The sequence below is a fragment of the Poecilia latipinna genome, unplaced genomic scaffold, assembly GCF_001443285.1.
Source record: "Poecilia latipinna isolate Pla-1442-1.1 unplaced genomic scaffold, P_latipinna-1.0 Scaffold825, whole genome shotgun sequence".
Taxonomy (NCBI): domain Eukaryota; kingdom Metazoa; phylum Chordata; class Actinopteri; order Cyprinodontiformes; family Poeciliidae; genus Poecilia; species Poecilia latipinna.
Window position 1 is genome coordinate 69,546 of NW_015113441.1, and position 14,221 is coordinate 83,766.

Here is a 14,221-nt window from a genome sequence, read left to right on the forward strand (position 1 = left end):
TCCATCCATCCATCCATCCATCCATCCATCCATCCATCCATCCATCCATCCATCCATCCATCCATCCATCATCTTATACGCTTATGCCTAGTTGGGCCACCAGGGGTGCTGGTACCTTTCTCCAGCGGTCAACGGGCAAGAGACGAAGTACACCCTGGACAAGTCGCCAGTCCATCGCAAGCTCTGCCTATTTTTTATTTATTTATTTCATAATTAGTTTCTTCATCTAAACTGCGTAACAGCAGTGGAAGAGAATGTTGTAAACAACAGCCAATTCCCAGAAGACCCGTTGATTTTGTTTAGGAAATCCTTACATTAAAACCTGTTCAAGAGACGGACACGCCATTTATTGTGAGCTGCGACCGTACGAGCCTCCAGTGAATAGCCACTGTGAAACAAAAGTGATAAGGTGATGGGATGTGCCGTGCTGGGGAATTCGAGAGAAAGCCATTGTTCGCGGCCATCAATGGTACAGGAAGACTTTGATCGGGCCTCGGATGGAAACACCCGGACTTTTGCGAGACCTGAAATTCTCCTGGAGAGGAAAGGGTTTCACTCTTTGAAACGGGCCAGACTAACAGAAACAGCTCGCTCGTACCACAATAAACTTTGGCCAGCTTCACGCTGCTCGCTGTTTGTTGTGTTTCCGAAAGAGGATGGCTGTGAAGTTTCTTAGAGGAGGATGTGCGCGACCGTGAACGCCGGAGGGACCTCTGAACCTCTTCGCCTGTTGCTTCGTCTTGAACAAACTGTGTTTGTGTCTGGGGCTCTTGTCAGTTCGCGTGAGGGCTGGATGACCTCTTATTGACGTAATCAGCAAGATCAACATGATTGCCTGAGTTACTGGTTACACGTGATGTAATTTGATGATAAGACTCGGGCCTCAGGCGCAAAGTCCTGCTAGTTACGGCTATCAATCAGTTTGAATCCTTCATACTGGTCCATCAGTGCTTCACAGGTAAATACTTTTACTGTATGTTTTCTTCATTAGTATGCTTTCACATAATTACTATTGTATGTGTACTGGTAAAAATGTCTTTTATTAAAAACACTTTGTAAATTCTTGTGTCTTCTGTTTTGGATGTTATTTGAAATTTTGCAGGTTTATATGAATGCCACCAGTCAGCTTCAAGAGAATCTATATTTTTTTCAAAAGCCTGTCCATGTATAATATTGTAATGAATTGTCATTGTGTGCTTAGTGGACAAGATTGTGGAGTCAGAAATATATTTAAAGTTGTTTTTAGAAGAAGCTCAATAGAATTTGTTCCAAGATCTTGTATTCCAAAGTATGCTGTTTATTTGCAGGGATTTTGGTGTTGTGTTTTCTTCTTTTTGTATTTTGCAAACGTTGAGCCCATAGAAGCATCATGAGCGTAGAATCCAAAAAACCACGAGAGGCATGTTGCTCCAAGCTCAAGGTTAGTGAAATTGCTTTTATGACAAAATATTGGACTTGCATTTTGGAGGAAAAAAAAAACAGTTCATATGCAAACAGTTTCCAAATGAATTCATTTTGATCTGATGTAAGACCTTTTCAACTGTTTGTTGACTTAGAATAAGTGGAGCAACTGTAATTCATATAAATGATACTTTTTCAAAAGTAGATCTGTAAGGTTGATGTTGATCATTGGTTGATGATTATGACTGACGCTGACATAACACAAGTTGCTCTGTTTGTCATAGTATGTACTACCTACCTACATATTACATAATAAATAACAATGACCTAATATAAACAAAACAGTAGGAAGCATTAATTTCCAAGGGAAAATTAAATGTATACATTAAAAGTAATTAGCCAAATATGCTAAAGATCAATTCTGTTACACTATTATATTTAATGGTTGTACAATAAATTAAATATTTTCAATGGACATAAATTATCATCAATGAAAATATGTTTCTTAGAATATTTTTGAAACATAAATAAAGTGAAACATATTGCAGTTTTATTTTAATACTTAAAATACAAATTATATGCAGAAACCTATAAAAAAACAACCTGAGTTGAACCATAAAATCTAGATGTTCATCAAAATTTAAATTTTTATATATATTTTAATATATTTTCCATGCTGTCACCATTCCAAAAATATTTTTGTTAAAGTGCTTCAAAACAGCAGAACTCTTCACTGATAGTACTTTAATCCTCCACCAGATGGCGCAAGACAAGCATGCGATTTGATAGAGCAGGTTTTCGAAGAGGTACGGGTTTTAAAAATATGTGCATCGAAAAAATATACGGTTGAAATTATAAAATGAATTCACAGGGAAGAATTTCGGTCTCTTAGTACTTATTCGTTTAGCTAACGTTAGATTTATTTCTATCGAATGAGCTGCATGTCTGATTTAGATCATGTGCCAGAAGTAATTTTTTGTTTTAATTGACAAAGATCAATTATGACTTTTGCAACACCTGAATGATATTCCTGCTCATGTTGATTAAAGATGGAGATTTAAAGTTACCTTGTGATGAGAACATTTCCAAAGTCAATACACTCCAGAACTAATCCAAAATCTTAAGAAATGTACCTTTTTTTATATTGGTACAAAGTTTATCATGTCCTTTGGACTTCTATATGGACATGCAGACATTTACAATTTATTTTATAACTGAGCAGCTACAATATTTGACAAGTATTTGCACATATAACCCCCTCCGTAGAAAGTTGGACCTCTCCAGTGCTTTATGAAAACAGTAATGTATCTATTTTTTACACTCTAAAAATAATATTTTCCACATAATATATCTGGTTTTGGAGCGAATGATGTTCCAAACAATCTTGAAAAAGACCCTGAACTAATCAAATATAAACTGAGGTGTTTCTTAAAGTTGAGTTAAAGCCCTAGATATTTCAATGTATGCTAAATATTTCGTTTTAATCTTATCTAGGCCATATGTGTGATCATTTTTCTCCTACTTTTACAAGACCCTTTAAACATTGAGAAAAGAGAAATTTTTACTCTAACAGGAATCACTGTGAGATCTTTGACATGACATCATTGGGTCAAATCAACAAGCCCGGCCTGTAGAAGCCTAATTCTCAATGTGTGTGCTCCCGCAGCTGTTCCTGGTCTCCCTGGCCTTTATGTACTTTGCCAAAGCTTTTGGCGGTGCTTACATGAAGAGCTCCATCACCCAGATTGAGAGACGCTTTGACATCCCCAGCTCTCTGATTGGGGTCATAGATGGCAGCTTTGAAATGGGTTCGTGAAGTTAAGATGTTCTGGATTCTAAAATACTGGAGCTACTCCTTTAATTAATAGTTTTCTGCATTTATTTTTCTTCACAGGAAACTTGCTGGTAATTGCCTTTGTGAGCTACTTTGGTGCAAAGCTCCATCGTCCCAAGCTGATTGGTATCGGCTGCTTGGTCATGGCCACCGGATCCTTCATTGTTGCACTGCCGCACTTCCTACAGGGCCCGTTAGTATAAAACTCATTTACTCTTCAACCTTTTTATATTTAGTCTTCCATTTGTTGGATTTTTGGCTGGTGAGGGAACTGTTCTGTATATTTAACACATCCAAAGCACATTGAAAACAAATGCAGTGGGTGTATATTCACAAAGAGATGCACTCTGTTTGATCTCCACTGAAATATGTATTTTTATATTTAATGTTTGTACCCTGTGATTGTGTGAACCGAAGTCAAATTCCTTGCTTTTGTATCACAAGCTTGACTACTGAAGCTGAATCTAATGTTTCACCACAAACTTTAATGTGTTCTAATGGGATTTTATGTGGTTAGAGTTAAATAGAAACTCTCAATGTTTAAATATAAACAATTTTGCGATTTTATTTATTTATTTATTTTTAGATTTTCTTTGGCACTAGTGGCAAAAAAGTTACCATAAAAAAATAATAAATAATTAATTAATAAATAATTGATAATGCTAAATTAACGTTGTTTAAAATATATAAAATATCAATTCATGTTACTCTGTACAATCAAATAAGTCGGGAATGCTCTTATTTAAAAAAATGGTGCAATATCTTACACTTTAATTACTTTATCAAGCTTTTGTTGTGTTTTTATATATTTATATTTATTGCCAGTTTTGGCAGGATCAGTTCTCTATACATTTGTCGCTCTGAAGTAACAAAAAGAGGCCTGAGGGCATAGAACATGTTTTATTTCTTACATAAAACATAGATATTAAAATATGAATTGATAGGGAAAACCAGAATCTCTGACATTAATTGTAATTTTACTTCTAGATATAAATATGAGACCAGTATGTCCCATAACACTGAAGCCAACAGCACTGAAAGCATCCTGCCATGTTTGTCCAACCACAACCTGACTGAGAAGGACGAGACCCCTGACATAGCAGCCATACAAGGTATCTGGCACTTCATTTGGATGTCCACCTTCATCCATTACATAATTGATCCTCAATCTGTTTAGTCACATGACGTTTAAACTCAGTTTCCTTCCTGTCAGCTTGTGAAAAGGCAGTCGGCTCTTCCATGTGGATCTACGTTTTCCTGGGAAACATGCTGCGTGGAATCGGAGAGACTCCCTCCATGCCGTTGGGAGTGTCCTATCTAGATGACTTTTCTAGACAAGAGAACACGCCTTTCTATCTGGGTTTGTTTCATTTTTGATATTTTCATCGTGCTGCCTTGTGTTGCCATTTTAAACATTTCTGGTTCATGTTTTATCGAAGTTTAGTCAAGTCATTGTCATGAGTTTAACAATATTTTTGGGTAAAGCTAAAAACCTGTTTGTTTATTTTCACAAATAAAGTAATAGTTTTCAAAATCTGTAGTCAGTGTAAAATACTTACATCCACATTTGAGTAAACCATATATTCTGGTTTCTTTTGTTTGCCTAATTCAGATGGTTCTAGTGAAGGGGTTTTCTACTCTAGTCTACAGGGGCTCCAACACACCTGAATCAAATGGCTTCATTAAGTTTTTAAAAAATGGCAGCGACTTTTGTAGCGTGTTGACCACCAGCTCGATGTAAATTCTTCATTAGCTTACGACTAAACAGCAATTCAAAACAGCTACTTCCTGTCTAACTTCAACGTAAGATTCTCAAACCGAGATGCGGAGAGTCCAGCTTAAGTTCTTATCTTTAACACGAAATTAGCTATATATCTATCCATCCAAAAACTTTGAACAAAACAGCACTTCGCAAGGGATGTGGGGGGGAAAAAAACAAAACAAAAAACTTTGACATTTAAAATCTCATAAACCAAGCAGGAACCATATATATAAAATGAATCATAATCATACTTCTTTTTACATGTTTCTCACCCTCTTCTTCTCTTTTGCTAGCCTGCATCTACACAACAGGAATGCTAGGCCCGATGGTTGGGTTCATGCTGGGCTCCTACCTGGCCAAGACCTACGTGGACATTGGATTTGTTGATTTAGGTATGAGATTTGTCTAAATAAAAAAGGACTCAAAACAAACATTTGAAATATATTTGTAACTCAGCGCAACATGCCTACTGGAATTTCAGTTATTCTAAGTAGCTTGAATCAACAAAGGTTATCTTTGACGGTGTGATAAGAATAAGTCTGGGAGATATACTTTCTCTCTCTGAGCAGCACTTTAGCAAAAATAGTTAACCTTTGTGACTGAATGTTTATGGTGTGGCTGTTGGGTAAGAGTAAAACCCTGAATCATGGAGCAAGAGTTGCAGGATAGTGGTGACACAGCAAGAACTACTGTCAACTCGAATGTTTTGAACAACTGTTGCTAAAAAAAAAAAAAAAAAAAAAAAAAAGAGGGTTTTACTGCCAACAGGGACTTAGCAGCTAAACCCCAGTTAGCTGCTAAGATGCTAACAAACAGTTAAATATTACTCTAGCTGTACTCCATCTAGACCAAAAGTTGGATGTTGAAGGAATGATGTCAGTAACTACCCAAGTTGACTGTGTTCCAGGTGGAAGTTGCGAAACCAGTGGCATTAGCTAACTAAGTGACTAAGCTAATGGCTACAAACTACATCAGTAAAGTGTAATTCGCTCTATGTAGCAATATGTTTTGCTAATCGTCATTGTACAGCACTGTGTGTGACTGATAAAGATGCCATATGTGCAGATAAAGGGTTTAACAATGTAGCAATTACAAAGTTTTATGCGTGTGGCAGCCATGTCGGGTCTTAAGGTTTGGGAAAATTTCAAAGTATGACCTGAGATTTCAGAGGTTATTTACACTTTTTTGCTTTGCAAATTAGGAATTTCCAACTTTCTAGAACAAAGGGAACACAATGTAGCAGGAACATTCTGTATAACCCAACAATCTCTCTTTGGCCTTTGTCCCCCAGACAGCATCACCATCACCTACAAGGACTCTCGCTGGGTGGGAGCCTGGTGGCTGGGCTTCATAGTGAATGGCACAGTGATTCTGCTGTCGAGCATCCCCTTCTTTTTCCTGCCCAAGTCTTTGCCGAAACAGGGGGAGGAGGAAGAAGATGGCAAAAAAAGTACAGACCTAGCTTCTGGGCCAGAACAGCAGAGCTTCCTGCCAGATGAAACCCAAGATGGTGAAGACAAAGAGAAGACCGTCACGTTTAAGGAAATGGTTAAAGGTAACTCAGCATTTGAGGAAACATGAGATAAATCATGGTGTACAGCTTCATACCAGATCACTGGCTACTCTCATTTGCCTTAATGGTTTATTCTTTGCCAGATTTTGTTCCTTCGCTGAAAAGACTCTTCAGGAACAGCATCTACACAATGATAATCCTCACTAACCTGGTTGCGGTCAACGGCTTTGTCGGTATGATCACCTTCAAACCAAAGTTCATGGAGCAGATCTATGGCCAGGCGGCATCCAGAGCTAATTTTCTCATAGGTACACCACTCACCCAATCCCCACTCACTCTTAACTTTCCTCCAATTGGAACAATGATGTTGTGAAAGGGAAGTGTGATTGTGTGTGATAAATCGGATGCAAGAATGTAGATATTAAATGGCCCACTGAGAGATCTCCCTTTGTGCAAGCTTTAGCATTTGATGGCTGCTTGTATGAGTGTCCGTCCGATACTGACAGTACTCTGAAAACAAATAGTCTGAAAAGACGGGAAACGGTTTCAAATGGTTGTTTTCTTTCAGTGACGGTGCTGTGAGCTGTGTTTTCCAATCTAACACCCCTCCGCCCATCCCTTTTTCAGGCATCATGAACCTGCCCGCAGTCGCCCTGGGTTTCATCACTGGCGGTTTTATCCTGAAGCGTTTTAAATTGGGTGTCGTTGGAGCGGCCAGAGTATCCATCTCTGCGTCTCTTGGGGCCTTTTGTATGCTTTCCCTACAGGGCTTCTTTCACTGCGACAACGCAGAGGTGGCTGGTTTAACAGTGGCGTACCAAGGGTGAGTGGCTCGCACATGGACACATAACCCAGCTCCAACTCAAAATCGAATGTTTTTGACTCAAATACATTCTCACAAATGTCTCTTTTCCAGTTATCCTCAAGTATCCTACCATCATTCAACGTTGTTGTCGCCGTGCAACATGGGCTGTTCCTGCTCCATGAAGCACTGGGATCCTGTGTGCGCCTATAACGGCATGACGTATGCCTCCCCCTGCCTGGCTGGATGTCAGATCTCCACTGGAACGGGGAAAGCAATGGTGAGCTTTTTTCTGATGGTGAACATGGAGTTCATGTGGCCAAAGTGGCAATTCCTATCATTGTAATATTAGTGACAAACATACAAATAAATAAATTCCTTGATAAAGTACTTAAAGTGGCAAATATTGCATCCAAAAAATAAAGACGAATAACTGTCCCAACATTTGCGATTTTGCAGAGTAACATGAAGTAATATTTATCATTTTCACCGTTATTAATGTAACATCACTTTTGTTTACTTCTCTGTTTTATTTGCAATCTTACTGTTTTATTTCCTTTCTTTAGTTATCTATTCAGTATTAATTTAGTTGTTTTTCGAAACTTTGCATTTTCTTTCTTCCTGTTTTCTGCTTTCCTTGTTTTTTTGTTTTTTTTAAAGATTTTTTTTGTTTTCGTCGTATTTTCTTCTGTTTTTACTTTGGGAAAACAGAAAAAAAAATGTATATTGAATAAAGGAAGGGGTGAACTTGGTAAGCCCCAATAGAAGGCTAGATTTTAATTTAGATTTTAGCTAAAAAAAAAAACGTAGGTATATTAAAATCATTTAATTATCGAAAGAAACACAAGATTTGATTGTTTTTATTTACTTTTTTAGTTAAAATTGAAATTTGTGAATTATCTCGTTTATTTTCATTTCTACGCCTGGTTGTGTTAATAGAGTTGGTTATTAGTATAGGTTTTTTTTTCCAATTGTTTTCAGTTTTTTTTTTTCAGTTCATATAAGAGGAGCACCTGTTGCCCATTGTGCCTCTCGGTCTCAGCACTGCCCCCTACCAGTGTGGCATGGTACTTCCTGCCTCACCAAGTGCATTTATTTATATTAGACAGAATATGAAACGTTAACATATGAAATCAAGAAAAATCAAATTCAGATCATTGTCTTGTTTCGTTGTTTTTAAAGGTGTTCCACAACTGCACATGCATTGATACCTCCACGTCTCCTGCTGCAAACATGTCCGCCGTGCTGGGCCAGTGTCCCAGAAGGACTGAATGTGACGACAAATTTAAAATTTACATGGCTTTATCAGTGCTGGGAGCCTTTATTTCTGCCTGTGGAGGCACGCCGGGATATATTGTGCTGCTGAGGTGAGGAAAAAACATTGCACATATTGGAAGCTTTGCATTTTGGCTATCATAATTACATTTTGGCACATGTAAAGCATGTTTTATTGTGTCTTCTTATGGCAACATGCTTAATTGTCACATTTCATTCTTTGATGTTTGTCAGAAAAACTTCAATTTCTCATTTTCTTTAGTGGTACACTCTGGTTAACTATACCAATCAACTTTAATTTAGGTCCATCCAGCCAGATCTGAAGTCTTTGGCACTAGGCATGCAGACGCTGATTGTAAGAACTCTAGGTGAGCAACAAAACCTAACTACTTTTTCCATATATTATATTTTTTGTCCCTTTTTCTCAACGTGTCATTCTATGTAACCTTGTTCTGCCAGGTGGGATCCCTCCCCCAATATATTTTGGAGCACTGATTGATCGGACATGTTTGAAGTGGGGCACCAAGCAATGTGGAGGACGTGGAGCATGCAGACTTTATGATTCCAACGCATTTAGGTACAGGGGGGAAAAAAACATACCTTAACTATCAATATGCTAAGCAACCTATAACTTCATTTTTCCAACACGCTTTACTTTCAGGTTGACTTTCTTGGGATTGATTACTGGACTCTACATCCTGGCCAATATGCTGTGGGGAGTCCTCTACGTCAAAATAGTTAAGAGACAGAAGAAGCTGGTGCTGAGGGATCAGGCCAAAAAGAATGGAGTGGAGGCTAACAGACTTAGCAATGGACATGCTAGCATCAGCATTGTTAAATACAAAGAAGACGAAAACATGGAGAGCACTATTTAACATGTTGCAAGAAGGCCAGGTTGTTGCAGAATGAAGATGAACCCTTGTGTTCAGTCCTGAACATGCTAATGGTACAGTGTTAGCACTATCTGGATGGTTAGCATCTTCCATCCTTGGCATCTCCCCCCCACTCCCCTTTATGTGATTACTCTTTATAAATACATATAGACATCAACTAAAGCAATTAAAAAGAATAAAATAAAAATATATGACGTTTTGTCTGAACAATCAAGACGTCATTGAGTGATCTTAATAGAATCAGACTGGGAATCCAATTAATCTTTTAAAGCCTTTGTGTGTAGCCTTGAAACTTGGTTTGTTTTAGGTCAGTTTATACAGTGAATTCCCGGTATACAAGGGTGTTGCGTACCACAGTTGTCTGCGATTAGCTAACCACATCTTGCTTTCTGTGGTTTTACAAACTTAGCTTGGCTAATTTAGCTAGTTCCCTTGATGTGAAACTGGCTTAACATTTTAGCAAAAAGATGTAAGTCCAGTCAGTGTTGCAATAAGTTGGTTTAAAGGACTGATTAGTATGTTCTTCAAAATGAAGAACAAATCTCAAGGGATATATGAAATATCAAATATGGCACGACAAGCCTTAGGGTTTATTTTTGTAGTTGTAGCACTATAGGTCTTAGCTTGTCAATGAAACACTATCTTCTGGAAATGTACATTTGTCATTTTGTTATAACTGCTGAAGGCTTTAATAGGTCAGTTTCTATATATTTTATGTTTTGTCATAACAAATTATCAGTTGTGCTCACATTTGATTACTTGTGATACCCGTTTTAATGAGCTTTAAAAGCTGTTTAAGCATAGTATTACACTTTTTTGTTACATAACCTTATTTTTTGTGTTCAGTTAAAATGTAATTAGCATAAACATGGGTGTTAAGTGTGGCTTAAACAGTAGACTACAAGCTTGTGGGTTTAGTTTCAAGTTTGAATTTATTCTATTGTGTTTTAGCTGTTAAATGTATATCCACTAATGTAGACTGCAAAACCAAGGTTAAAATTTTGAATGTACTGTGTATTGTTTTCTCTTTGTAATTTTGTTGGTTGTACAGCTGAATGTAAATGCTGCTGTGTGAAATAAGTGTTCTATTAATGTTTTAAAGAGAAATGGTGACTCCAGTTTTTCAACAGGGGTGCTCATTTTTTCCATATATGGTTGCTGGAGTTAGTATGGGCTAAGTGGTGCTTCCTTCATCAAACGATCATCAGCTGATGACAATGTGATGGAGATGTAAATATTCTCATCACTTATTGTTTACCATGTGAAACAAGAACATTTGGTTCACCTTGTCCAACAAGTACCAATAGCTAACTGATTAATATATTGTAGATATCAAAATATACAACAAAAATAATATATTTGTCTTATCCTGTGAAAATCGAGGAATTAGTTTCTTCCTCCACTATTGCCATCTGATGGAATGCACTGCACCAGATCAAAAACAACCAATCAGAGCCAAGAGGAGGGTCTTAGTGCTGTCAATCAATCTTGTGTAAGTGCTCCACAATCTGCTAATGCTGGAAAAATATGGAGAGCCATTTCAGCCAAAATTAAATAAATAAATAAATGGGTGAAATAAAAAAAGAGTAAAATAAATCAATAAATGAAGAAAATGAAAAACAGCTCACAGTTCCAGGAAAACTGTTTATCTGCTGTCAGAGTTGGCTATGCTGACTAGTTTGAGCATTCATGTCAGACTAGGCTAGTGCAAAGACCCTGCTCCTGGCTCTGATTGGTTGTTTCTAGTCAGCGCTGATTATTTGTCACAACATGGTTACAGGTTTAACAAATCTGTAAAAACATATATATATATATATATATATATATATATATATATATATATATATATATATATATATATATATATATATATATATATATATTTTATAATAGTTACACACTGCACTTTAGTGTGGTGGTAAGGTAAATCCCTTTTGTTTTGTCAGGTAACAAGCATTTACCCAAGGATGGCCCAAGTCTCTATGGGGCCCTAAGCGAAATGTGGTTTTGGGGCCCTCTAGTTCTGCTAACAATGTGGACTGGCTGCAATCAGCAGTCCGATCATTAGATCATTCACACACCTGCTATAAACTTATTGCATCTCTGGCAGTGCTGTTTACATTATATACATGTATAATAGGATACATTTGTTGGCCAACTGATTTATTAACCAGTTGATTTTTGGGCGCCGATTTCCTTAATTTTGGGGGATCGTGATCTGCTGATACTTACATGTGAAGCCCATCTTATCCCCTGATCTTATCTTCATCAGCAAAGGTTTATAAATCAGCCTCTGTTCTCTTCTGCTCTGCAGTGAGAGGTTTGACTGACAGACCGACCCACCAGATCAGGTCTGCACGTTTACAGTTAACAATATTCACCTCACTGTTGCCAACAGTGACTTTCTTGCTAAATTTAACATTTCAGACAAAAAAAATTAATATCAGCCTAAATCAAAATCAGCAGCTCAGGCTTTTTAAAGATCGGTGACCAAGGATCGGCCAGAAAACTGCAATCGGTGCAGCCCTACACACATATTCATGACATTCTTTGATTAAATAAATTTTTCTTAAGCATTACTCTAATAGCTAAAACTTTAATTTATACCAGGTGAGACTTTCTCCCCTGAGAATGTGGACCGGTACCGGTACTGGACTGATTCTGAGTCTTCAAATGATTTTAACTGAAGTTTCCCATAATTTAGAAGTTGATGTAAAAATAATTGATTTAGCCACAATATTATTTTGGTCAGCAAACAACATATCCACAATTACAGCATAGAGCAGCTCATCGATGTAGCAGCCATGTAGCCTGACGTAAAAACATTTTGCTAGACAATGTCAAACATTGAGACGTTTTAATTATCAAACACGGTGTGTTATTGTAAAAACAAATCACTTCATAGTGAAATTGTGTGTTTTTGATATTATAATGACTTAGAAATTATTACTTAAAAAATAAAACAATTAGCTCCACCGAGGGGCCCCTTAGTGGCCCTAAGCAGCTTCTTGGTTTGCTTGTGCCTTGGGCCGGCCCTGACCTGGACATGACTCAAAGGGGCCAGAAAGTGGAGGAGATGAAAAGAGGTTTGGTTTCACAACAGAATGTTCAAAAGAGCCAAATCACAAAGTGAAGCTGCTGTAAAGGCCAGTTATAATGTGGCAGCAGAGATCGCAAAATCAGGGAGAGTTTGTAAAAACGGTGCATGATGACAGTTTGTGACCTCGTGTTCCCAGAGGGAAAAAAGACAAACGTTTTCAAATGTGAGCCTGAGCAGAAACACTGTAGCTGATCACACCTGTGATCTTGCCACCAATCTGTATGACCAGCTAATGGAAGAAGGAAAAGATTTGGTGGCATTCTCCCTTGCTGTGGATGAGAGCAGCGACGGGTCTGATACTGCGCAGCTGTCAGTCTTCATCCGTGGAGTGGACTCAAATCTGTGTGTTTACGGAGGAACTTTTGGGATTAAAATCCATGCATGGCACAACCACAGGGAAGGAAAACTCGTAGGATTAACGACAGATGCGATGTTCGGTCAAAAAAGTGGACTGGAGGGCAGGGTTCAGGAGAAGATGAGGGAAGAGAACTGTGCAGGTGAGCTGATTGTTTATCACTGCATCATACATCAGGAATCACTGTGTGGCAAAGCCCTAAAGATGGAACATGTTGTGACCACAGTGACACAAGTAGTGAACTTTATAGGAGCCAAAGGTCTGAATCACCGCCAGTTTAAGTCTTTCCTGGAGGAGTGTGGGTCGGAACACGCAGACGTGCCGGATCACATTGAGGTGAGATGGTTAAGCCGAGGAAAAGTACTGCACAGGTTGGTCGAGCTGCGGGAGGAAATATGTCAGTTTCTGGAAAGCAAACTGAAAACCACAGCAGAGCTCCGGGAGCAGAAGTTTTTGTGTGAGCTGGTCTTTCTGTGTGACATCTCAGGACATGTCGATGCGCTGAACCTGCAGCTTCAGGGGCGGAGACGCATCATCACAGAGACATATGCTGCAGTGAGAGCTTTTAAAACTAAACTGTGCCTGTGGGAAAATCAGATGCAACACGGAAACCTTGGCCATTTTTCCTGCTGCCAAACCATAAAAAAGCAGCTCTCTATCGCCGTGTTCTCCTGCACAGTTTGCTGAAAAACTCTGTGTACTCTGCGCTGAGTTTAGCCGGCGATTTTCCGACTTTGATGCCCAGAAATGTAGATTTTAACTGCTAAGTAATCCCTTCACAGTCGATGTGGAAAACGCACCAACCTGCCTCCAAATGGAGCTGATTGAACTCCAGTGTAATGACACGCTGAAGTCAAAGTATGAAGCTGTGGGTGCCGCACAGTTTCCGCAGTTCATCCCTGACACAAAGCTGCTCAAATGCTTTCCATGTTCGGCAGCATTTATCTGTGTGAGCAACTTTTCTCCACGATGAAGATGACCAAAACATCTCACAGGAGTCGTCTGACTGATGAACACCTTTGCTCGACACTGAGGATTTCCTGAGCTCAGAGCCTGAACCCAGACATCGATGAATTAACATCCAAGAAGAGATTCCAGGTATCTGGCTTGAGCACAACAGATTAGATCAGTGTGGCAACAGGAGCAATAATTAATGTTTCCTTTGCGGACGTTTTCTTACACAAAGGATCACTGTGTGGCATGTGACTGAATGGTTGATTTATTTATTATGTTCTTTTTTATTATTATTATTAGCCTGTGGGAAAAAATATTTTGATATTTAAATC

The 14,221-nt window shown here is 38.3% G+C and overlaps 1 protein-coding gene across 1 annotated transcript; it reads left to right on the forward strand.

Annotated features, from left to right (window-relative positions):
- The first annotated feature begins 560 nt into the window (after positions 1–560).
- Positions 561–10,726, forward strand: LOC106956522 (solute carrier organic anion transporter family member 1C1-like). The gene is made up of 15 exons (XM_015047416.1): positions 561–958; positions 1,308–1,420; positions 3,068–3,209; positions 3,296–3,428; positions 4,223–4,347; positions 4,449–4,595; positions 5,291–5,389; positions 6,289–6,552; positions 6,654–6,818; positions 7,138–7,333; positions 7,427–7,592; positions 8,495–8,679; positions 8,891–8,955; positions 9,047–9,164; positions 9,249–10,726. The coding sequence occupies exons 2-15, from the start codon at positions 1,370–1,372 to the stop codon at positions 9,460–9,462; spliced, it is 2,070 nt and encodes a 689-aa protein (XP_014902902.1). The 5' UTR covers positions 561–958; positions 1,308–1,369; the 3' UTR covers positions 9,463–10,726.
- Positions 10,727–14,221: the final 3,495 nt, after the last annotated feature.

Coding starts and splice junctions, on each gene's coding strand:
- LOC106956522 (XM_015047416.1), top strand. CDS start 1,370: ATGAGCGTAGAATCCAAAAAACCACGAGAGGCATGTTGCTCCAAGCTC. Junction 4,596..5,290: donor GAACACGCCTTTCTATCTGG/GTTTGTTTCATT, acceptor CTCTTTTGCTAG/CCTGCATCTACACAACAGGA. Junction 6,553..6,653: donor GTTTAAGGAAATGGTTAAAG/GTAACTCAGCAT, acceptor ATTCTTTGCCAG/ATTTTGTTCCTTCGCTGAAA.